General features: G+C 43.8%; 1 protein-coding gene across 1 annotated transcript in view; it reads right to left on the bottom strand.

The window, feature by feature from the left end:
- The window catches only part of DNER (delta/notch like EGF repeat containing), a 435,394-nt gene that overhangs the window by 41,847 nt on the left and 382,866 nt on the right, over positions 1 to 10,681 (bottom strand). The window contains exon 10 of the mRNA XM_007942160.2: positions 7,411 to 7,524. Within this exon, the coding sequence (XP_007940351.2) occupies positions 7,411 to 7,524 (114 nt within the window). The remainder of the gene's footprint in view (positions 1 to 7,410; positions 7,525 to 10,681) is intronic.

Below are 10,681 nucleotides of genomic sequence, written 5' to 3'. Positions count from 1 at the left end.
TGGGATCTTAAAAGCTAGCAAGCTGCCATCTAGATGCAACGATGGGTCTCTCCTCGTCCAGAGCAAAGAAGAATGAAGAAAACCAAAAAGTCATGGAAACAATTAGTCCTATCAACTGGTACACCATCCGATCTGCAGTATAGAACATCATACATGAAGAAAGCAAAAGGTCATTAAAAAGACAGGGAAGAAAGAAAAGACCAAAATGGATGTCAAAAGACACTCTGAAACTTGCTCTTGAACAGAGAGCAGCTAAAGTGAATGGAAGAAATGATAAAGTAAAAGATCGGAACAGTAGATTTCAAAGGGTGGCTCAAAAGACAAAGTAAAGTATTATAATGAAATGTGCAAAGACCTGGAATTAGAAAATCAAAAGGGAAGAACATGCTTGGCATTTCTCAAGCTGAAAGAACTGAAGAAAAAAAATCAAGCCTTGAGTTGCAATATTGAATGATTCTATGAGCAAAATACTGAATGATGCAGGAAGCCTTGAAAGAAGATGAAAGGAATACACAGTCACTGTACCAAAAAGAAATGGCCAACATTCAACAATTTCCAAAGGTGGCATATGATTAAGAATCGATAGTATTGAAGGAAGATGTTCAAGCTGCACTGAAGAAATTGGTGATGAACAAGGCTCCCTGAATTGACTGAATACCCATTGAGACAAACAGATGCAATATTGGAGGTGCTCAATTGTCTATGCCAAGTAACTTGGGAGATAGCTATCTGGCCTACCAAGTGGAAGAGATCTATATCTATGCCCATCCCAAAGAAAGGTAAGCAAACAGAATGTGGAAATTACTGAACAGTATCATTAATATCACAAGCAAGTAAAATTTTGCTGAAAATAGTTCAGAAGCAGTTGCAGCAGTACATAGACAGGGAACCACTGGAAATCCAAGCTGGATTCGGAAGAGGATGTGGAACAAGGGACCTCACTGCTATCGTTAGATGGATCTTGGTTGAAAGCAAAGGATATCATAAAGATGTTTACCAGTGTTTTACTGACAATGGAAAGGCATTCGACTGTGTGGACGATAACAAATTATGGATAACACTACAAATAATGGGAATTCTGTTGTTGTTGTTGTTGTTTGCCGTCGAGTCGGCCCCGACTCATAGTGACCCCTCCGTGGGTTTCAGGCAGTATCACTATGGAAGTAGGATTGCCCAACCTTCTAGAACACTTAATTGTGCTCATGAGGAACCTGTACATAGATCAAGAAGCTATCGTTCAAACAGAACAAGGAGATATTGCACAGCTTAAAATTAGCATAGGTGTGCATCAAAGTTGTATCTTTTTACCATACTTCTTCAATCTATATGCTAAGCAAATAATTAGAGAAACTGGACTAGATGAAGAAGAACGTGGCATCAGGATTGAAGGAAGAACCCTTAACAACTTGTGACATGCAGATGACACAACCTTACCTTGCTGAAAGTGAAGAAGACTTGAAGCACTTACAGATGAAGATCAAAGACTACAGCCTTCAGTATGGATTATACCTCAACATAAAGAAAATAAAATCTTCACAACTGAACCAATAAGCATCACAATTAAAACATCACAATTAATGGAGAAAAGATTGAAGTTGTCAAGGATTTCATTTTACTTGGATACACTCAATGTCCATGGAAGCAGCAACGAAGAAATCAAATGACGTATTGCACTGGGCAAATCTGCTGCAAAAGACCTCTTTAAAGAGCCAAGATATTACTTTGAAGACTAAGGTGCACCTGATCCAAGCCATGGCCTTTTCAATAACCACATATCACGTGAAAGCTGGAGAATGAAGAAAGAAGATTGATGAATTATTGGTGTCGTTGAATTGTGTTGATGAAGAATACCAACTATACCATGGACTACCAGAAGAAGGAACCAATTTGTCCTGGAAGAAGTAGAGCTGGAATGCTCCTTGGAAGCAAGAATGGGCAGGCTCCATCTCTCGTACTTTGGTCACGTTATCAGGAGGGACCAGTCCCTGCAGAAGGATATTATCCTTGGTAAAGTAGAGGGTCAGCAAAAAAAGGAGGCCCTCGACAAGATGGATTGATACTGTGTCTCCAACAATGGGCTCAAGCACAGCAATGACTGATGATGTGTAGGACCCAGCAGTGTTTCGTTCTATTGTACATAGGTCACCTGCGTGGAAACCAACTCAATAGCACCTACCAACAACATATGTATGTATGCAATATTATTTATGTTAATAACATAACCATGAATTTGGAGTTTAAAACATATGTAGAAATAAAATGTATGAAAAAAACATCGCAGACAACTGGAGGGTGGAGGTAAGCATACGATTATAAGGTTCTTTCAATAATAATACACAATATGAAAGCATTATTTGAATGTAGACTGGGATATGCCAAGACATCCTTTATTCCTAGTTAATAGTTCATCACCCTTTCTTACGGAACACTAGTTCTCAGGATACAAAAGGTGATTTTTTAAGGGAAAGAGAATCAAATATATTTGGGAAATTAGCAAAAGCAAACAAGCTCCTTTACTGTAAATCCTCTCAAAACCATTAACATGCTGACATCCCTTATGAGTCTCCACATGGTGGCTACCATGTCGCTAATTTATTCAGCCACAGAATTCTTTTCCCACAGAACATCTTATGGGGTCATTGTTCTCAACAGTACTGCTCGCCTCACACCCTTAGGAAATATTCTATGGTTCTCCGCAACATGAAAACTTAGCAGGATTGGACAGAAATTCACAGATCAGTAAGGATGACATTTGAACCTACTGCAGTGAAAGAGGCATACTGTGCAGAGTGTTGGGTGGGGGTGAGTACTGAAAAGAAACGCATACGGGTGGGCTTAAGTTGCCAGGGAACAGGAACAGGGTAGGCTGGGAGATGGTGGTACTGGAAAGCAGGAGATAGAGGGAAAAAACTTTCCAAGACGAGCCTGTGATGGTGTATGCATGGATTCAACAGGCAGAGGGGTCCAGGACAAGGCTGCGAAGGCTGCCGGGGCCAAGACTCCCTGAATCTTGAAGTCCAAGTTAAGGGTTTTGACCTGTTTCTTAAGGACCATGAAATGCCAATAGGAGCTGTTAAGCAGGGAGTGACAAGATTCAATTTCCATTTCATAAGGTTGCTACTATGGGGAGAATGGATTAGGAACAAGGAGGAATGGGTGTGAAGATCCAGTTAGAAGGACCCGCTCTGGGGCAGACAGTGAAGGCACCGGTGCTGGCTCTGGAAGGAGCTGAGAGGTGCTCGGAGCTGTTTAGGAGACCTTGGCAGCTGAGTGCAGGTAAGGGTGAAGAAGACGAGGGTGTCACAATGACTCAGTTTCTATCCAGAACAACTTGGGGTGATGGATGCTGTTGCTGTTGGCTGTCATTGAGTCAATCTCGACTTACAGAGACCTCATAGGACAGAGCAGAACTGTCCCATAGGATTTCCAAGGCTGTAGTCTTTATGGAAGCAGACTACCTCTCCTTTCTCCCACATAGCAGCTAGTGGGTTTGGACTGCTAACCTTTTGGTTAGCAATGGAATGCTTTAACTACTGTAAATATTAACAGAAGGAAAGGATGAGAAACTCTAATGAGCATGAGGTGTCTTTGAGACACCCAAGAGAAAATGGTGAATTAGCAGTTGAAGCGCTGCTAAATCTTGTAGAGAGAAGACTGCATTTCCTCCTCCCCAAAACCAAATATCTAAACTCACAGCCACTGAGCCAATTCCAACTCACAGTACTCCCAGTGGACAGAGTGGAACTGCCGCACAGGGTTTCCAAGGCTGTCTCAGTCTTTAAGGAAGCAGACTGCCTCATCTTTCTCCCATGGAGTGGCTCATGGGTTCAAACTGCCAGCCTTTTGGTTAGCAGCCCAATGCTTTAACCACAGCACCACAGCTCAGCTTTAACCAGAGCTCCTTTTCCTCCTCCCACAGACATAAAAAATAAAATAAAATAAATGAATTAAAGATCAAGTGTACAAAATGAAACCAGTCATTATTAGAAAAATATTGGAGGATATTTATATAATCTTGAAATGCAAGATCCCTTTGTAGCATAAAACAACAGGAAAAGAATAGAAAAGCTGAATATTTAATGGTATTAAATCAAAATGTGTGGGCACTCTGGTGGTGTAATGCCTAAGGCATTTGACTTCTAATCAGAAGGCTGGTGGTTCAAACCCACCAGCTACTCCTTGGAAGGAAGACTGGGCAATCTACTTCTATAGTGACACCGTCTCAGAAACCCAAGGAGGGGTTGCTCTGAGTCAGATCTGACTCGACAGGAGTGAGGTGTTTTTTTTTTTTTTTCCCATGGAAAACAAAACACTTCAAAGACATTGGAAAGTTAAATGGCAGTGAGCAGATCTTTGCGACCTATGGCAGAAAAATGGCTATTTCAGTCAAGAAGAATAAAGATTAACGTGAATGACCTGGAAGGGGAGTAGACCAGGGATATGGATCGGCAGTTCTGAAAAGAAGACAAACGACCACAGGAAAACACATTTAAAAGGTATGCTAGTACTCAAAGACCTCACTAGTACTCAAAGACCTCACCAGAATTCAAATTAAAGCACACTAAAATGGGAGGGATGTCTGGCCACCAGGATGACAATTCTCACTGCTTGTGACGCGATGAGCAAACAGGCTTTCTTGTGCACGCTTGGTGAGTGTGAAGACTGGGAAAAGCTCTTAGCCAGAGCTCAGTATGGAAATACGCATGTATCCTCTTGGATCCTGGGATTCCATTCCTGGGAAGTTATCCCAAGGAAGGACTCAGAGAAGGACACAAAGATGTCCATACTAGAAGAAGCTGGAAACAAACACAAAAGAATGGTAGTTGCAATGCTGTTCATAATGGGGAAAGTTCTGAACTCCCCAAAGGTGAATCGGGAATGGGTTAAAGAGATCATGGTATTTCATACAGTGAATACACAGAGCAGCCAGTAACAATCATGACAAAGATGTATTATTTCTTGATGTGGAAACACATATTTGCAAGTCAAAAGAGGGTTAAAAAATCATATGGGTAGTATGAGTCCTGTTTTGTTAAATATATTATATAAGCACATACAATATGCACTATCTGCTGTGCACACACAGACCTACAGGAATTTCCCTGGGCATATGTTGTCAAAATATTCACAACGGCTTTCTCTGAGGAGTGTGGTTTTGTGTAGTGGATTTTGTCCCTTCTTATTACATATTTACTAAGCTTTCTTCCATGCCATGGGATGAAAATGTCTTGAGAGGTGGGAACACCAGGGTACTTCCCCAAAGTTCTTTCACACTCATTGATTCATATCTGTGTGTGTGTGTGTCTATAAGTTTTCAAGCAAGACGCAACCGTTTTCTGGACTGAGTCCACTTCTCAGCCCCAGGGAAACCCTGGTAACAGGGCGTAACAGGGATAAACAGGACGAGGAGGGGAAGAGACCTGGGAGAAGAAAGAAGCTCCCTCTCCCACATCTTAACTGATGGCATGTTCCCCCGGGCCACAAATGGGGCTCCCCAGTGATGGGGACATTCCTGGGGTTGGGCGGAGCAGTAGCTGAGGTGCCCACAATGGCTTAGCAGGGAATGAGGGGCTTCAGAGGTGTGCTCTTCAGCCACGGTCCCACATATTTTCCTGTGGTGTGAGTACCCACATCTTCTGTGGACACCTTCTGTATCAGCCTTCGCCAACATGCAAGCCCAAGGACCCTTATTCTTTGGTTGGTTGAGGAAAGCTCTAAAGACGTGGACTTTGCCCTGCGCTCTCAATTTCAGAACTCTTGGGTTCTGATGAAAGAGGTCTGATAAGGCATTTGGCTGCTAATCAAAGATCAGTGGTTCAAACCCACCAGCTGCTCCATGGAAGAAAGATAAGGTGGTCTGCTTCCTTTAAGATTTATACCCATGGAAACCCAATGGAGGTGGCTATGAGTCAGTGTCCACTCAATAGCAGTGAGTTTGGTTTTCTGGTTTTGGGTTCTGTTGAGAGTCCAGGTGGTAGTACAAATGATTTAGGCACTCGACTGCTAACCAAAAGGTTGAAGGTTTGAATCCACCCAGCCATGTCTCAGAAGAAAGGCCTGGTGATCTACTGCCAAAGTATCAGCCACTGAAAACACTATGGAGCACAATTCTACTCTGACACACATGAGGCCACCATGAATCAGAACTGACTCAATGGCAACTGGTTTTTCAACTGGGTTCTGTTGACAACAGACATTTCTCCCCCACTGGTTCATAGATCCTTCTGAGAATCTGATCAAAGTTTTAGCATCTCCTTTCAGCATGTACACATGGTACAACATTTAATCTGTGTTCAGGGACTCAAACTCCCTCAAGCCCATGTGGGCTGACTTAGGAAAAGGCCTCAGGTGAAGCTTGCTGAGACTGGAGTCTCCTTGTCTAGAAGTGAGTCTTCCCCCTCCACGTTGTGGTTGCCCACCAAGTCTTCCCTAGAGACTACACAGGATTGGCTGAGTCAGCCCCTGTCCTCCCAGCCTGCTTTGCTCTGGGGGCAGTTCTCCCACCCCTCGTATTCTCAACTCCCCTATAGCATCTGCCCACCACACATCTGTCCATTTGTGATACTGCGGTGGGATGTTGTTATGATGCTGGAAGTTATGCCCACTGGGTTTCAAACACCAGCAAGGTTACTCATGGTGGACGGGTTTCAGTGGAGCTTCCAGCCTAGGAGACGATAGGTAGAAGGGCCTGGTGATCTACTCCCAAACTTGCCAGTGAAAACCCTCTGGGTCAGGACAGAACAGTCCGATACAGTGCTGGAAGACGAGCCCTCAGATTGGAAGACACTCAACATACACAGTGGCTGCAACAGTGGACCCAAGCTATCAACGCTCATGAAGATGGCACGGGACCAGGCACCGCTTGGTTCTTATGCATAAAGTGGCCATTAGTCAAAGTCAACTTGACGGCAACTAACGTCACAACATCAGAACCTTTACTAACAATAAACTGAGCACGTATGGAGTCCCCCCTTCCCTCCCACCACCACCAAGCCTCTTCGCTTTCCAAAATCCTATCACTGTTATGTCTTTTGATACAATAAATGTGGTAGCTGAATGCCATTTCTATATAAAGCACATTTGATCTTTCCCTTCTTATTATTATTTTTGTTAACACTTAAACTTTTTCAGGTGTTAGTGTCATGGCACCTTTATCAGGCTCCCGAGCTCCAGCTCTGGAAGTGTTTGTCTCTGCAAGTCCAAATAGCAAATGCTAACTCTGGAAAAGCCTAACTGCATGAGAACACAGGCAATTGTTTTAAAATGGATTCTCACCCAAACAATTGGTAATTGCATTTTGTGATGGTATTTGTATTCTGCAATAATGCATGCACAAGAGTTGGTTTTTTTTTAACCTCTGCAATCTTGGGGATCTTGTGGGAAACAAGGTTCAGCTCATGCATCACTTGCCTGCAAACCCCGGTGCACACACGCACGTGCCATTGAGACCTTCGCCATCACACGTGCCTCCATTCAGACAGCTGACGTTCGCACAGGGATCCTTGTACAGCTCACAGTGTATTCCTGTAGAACAAATGCAAAAGCCGTGACTCACTATGGAATCTTCAGATCCTGTGGCCTTTGAAAGCAAACTGTTAGAATAGCTTGAAGTGGTGAGGAGGGGGGGTGTGTGTGTGGGTGTATGTGTGTGCACATGTCCACTCTTGACTTTAAGCTGTTGTATAGACACACATTATCAGAAAACAACAATTTCAACTCCTGCTCACAGGCCCTACCATCAAGTCTTTAACTGGTCATTCTCTGACCATATATCCCAAAGCCTGGAAAACAAAAGATTCTAAGCCTGAAAGATAAACATTAACCTGCTGCAGTAGTGTCCATTCCAACTCATAGTGACCCTCTAGGATAGAGTGGAACTGTCCAAGACTGTAAATCTTTACAGAAGCAGACTGCCACATCTTTTTCCTGCACAGCAGCTGGTAGGGTCGAACCACTGACCTCTCAGTAGGCATTCGAGTGCTTTAACCACTGCACCACCAAGACTCTGAAGATAAACATTATCAGTGACAGATGCTTTCTAAGTCTCAATGAGAAACAGAAGCTCACCAGGCAGACCTATTTAAATGCTAAGCCGAGTGCTCCAGGTGGGGACTTGAAGGGAGCTAGTTTAATGAGGCCCAGCTCTACTTTGGAGAACTGCAGGGGAGAGGGAAAGCTGCAGGGGAGAGGGAAAGCTGCAGGGGAGAGGAAGATGCAGGGGAGAGGAAGGTGCGGGGGAGAGGAAGCCACAGGGGAGAGGAAGCTGCAGGATGGAGAAGAAGCTGCAGGGGGGAGAAACCCGCAGGGGAGAGGAACCCACAGGGAAGAGGAAGCCGCAGGGGAGAGGAAGCTGCTGGACACTGAGCCACCATTTTCAAAGACCCAGTGAGTTTCCCAGATGCAGTCTAAAATGAAACTGATATGTGCTATGTACATCCTGCGTTCCAGAACCTCTGCTCTAGGCTTTATGTTTAATTTACTCCTTGCAACAATGCTATGAGACAAATACCCTTCTCCCCCATTTTACAGATGTGGAAACTTTGGCAAAGAATCTAAGAACACAAGACGTGTAAGTGAGGCCACTGGGATTTGAATTTGCCAGCAATCCAGAGCCCACGTTTGCTAAGCTGAGAGCAAGCTCAGACTGGCTACGGCAACATACACAATGCCATGGCACTCGTGTGCCTTTAACACAAAAGGGGCAGCTCTTCAAGAAAAACACGTATAAGAAAAAGGAAAAACATTTCCTATTTATGTTTAAAGGGAGCTCTGGTAGCATAGTGCCTAAGGCACTCGACTGCTAACCAGAAGGCTGGCGGTTCAAACCCACCAGCCACTCCTCGGAAGGAAGGTTGGGCAATCTACTTCCGTAGTAACACTGCCTCGGTAACCCAAGGAGGGGTCACTATGAGTCGGGTCCAACTTGATGGCACTTAACAACAACAACAACATTTATGTTTTAAAAAAAAAAGGGGGTTGATGTGTGGTTGTGTGCATGTATGTATGAAAACACATGGAATATATACCAAATTATTGCTACTGAAATGGAGATGAGAAGAATTGCTTACATATTGGTATATATATATTTCTGTATTGTTTATTTTTTCTAACAGGGTCTATATTATCTCTTAGGAGCTCTGGTGGTGTAGTGGTTAAGGCATTTGGCTCCTTAACCAGTAGGTCACTAGTTCAAGCCCACTAGTCCCTCCACAGAAGGAAGATGAGGCACTCTGCTTCTGTAGAGATTTACAGCCTTGGAAACCCAATGGGGGTTGCTATGAGTCAGAACTGACTCAATAGCTGTAAGTTTATTTCTGTATATATTATCCTGCAGGAGCCCTGGTGGTACAGTGGTTAAGTGTTTGCCTGCTAACCGAAAGTTATTCCACGAGAGAAAGATGAGGCAGTCTGTTTCCATAAAGATTCCAGCTTTGGAAACCCTACGGTGCAGTTCTCTCCTGTCCTATAGGGTCGCTATGAGTTGGAATTGACTTGATGGCAGAGGGTTTGGTTTGTGTAGTATTTTTTGATTTTGTTTAATAAAAATAAATAAAGAAAACTTTAAAAATCCAATGTCATTTGAAAGTTTGGCTTCCCAGTGGTATCATACTGGAGTGCCAGGATGGATGAATGGGCTGGACTCTCTCTTTCCAGTCAATGGCTGGAGAGGACCATGAATCATATTATACTCCGGACAAGAATGCACATGATATGCCTCAAGAGAAAGACGCTGAAGGCAATTAGTACCTGAATGGTATTTACTGCCTTTGCTCTCCACTTCATTACTTAGCTCACATGACTCAACATTTAGTCAGTGAAATCATTCTTGCTGGGAATTTCTGTCATTTCTTCCTCAATGACTTAGGAAGTAGGGACAGAGAAGAAGGGGAAGATGTGGGGGGAAGCAGAAGGAGAACATGCCCTGTACTTACGTGGCCAGGTAAGTCATCTTCGAAAGGGGGTTTTAATTCCTCGGCCCCTCATACTCCATCCCTCTTCAAAATTCTGCCAGATATTTTTCCCAAGTGTCTTTCAGATGTCTGCCTTCCTCTCCTTCCTGCAGCCACCACGCCACCCCTACTGCTTCAGGCTGGAGGGTTACAGCGCCCTCAGCCAGGTATTACCTGGCCGCTCTGTCTTTCTGACTTTTATGCATCCAGGGTGCGTGATAATATAAAAGGCCTCATTTAACAATGACCTGGTGATCCCTGCGCATGAGATGATGATCTGCTCAGTAAAGGTTACAGCCTTGGACACCTTCTGGGGCAGTTCTGCTCTGTCACATGGCGTGCTTTGAGTCAGAACTGACTTGATGACACACAGCAACAACATTGGGGAACTTTGTATGTCAACATGGCCAGGCTATGGTGACCAGCTGCATGGTCAAAAACTAGCGTGAATGTTGCTGTGAAGGGCTTCTGTAGATGTGGTTAACATCTGTAATCAGTTGACTCTAAGGAAAGGACATTACCCTTGATAATGTGGATGGGCCTCATCCAATCAGTTGAGGAACTTAGAACATATAAACCAAGGTTTCTGGGAGATGAAGAAACTCTATCTCATGTCTATAATGTAGAAATCCTGCCAGAGTTCCCAGCCTGCTGGCCTGTCCTACACACTTCAACTTATCAGAGCCCATAATCATTTGATATATTTTCATCAGTAATCAATTAATCAATCT

Source organism: Orycteropus afer, unplaced genomic scaffold, assembly GCF_000298275.1.
Source record: "Orycteropus afer afer isolate SDZICR_OR568_19922 unplaced genomic scaffold, OryAfe1.0 scaffold00006, whole genome shotgun sequence".
Lineage (NCBI taxonomy): Eukaryota > Metazoa > Chordata > Mammalia > Tubulidentata > Orycteropodidae > Orycteropus > Orycteropus afer.
The sequence above is the reverse complement of the archived record's forward strand: the minus strand, read 5'-3'. Positions and strand labels throughout refer to the sequence as shown.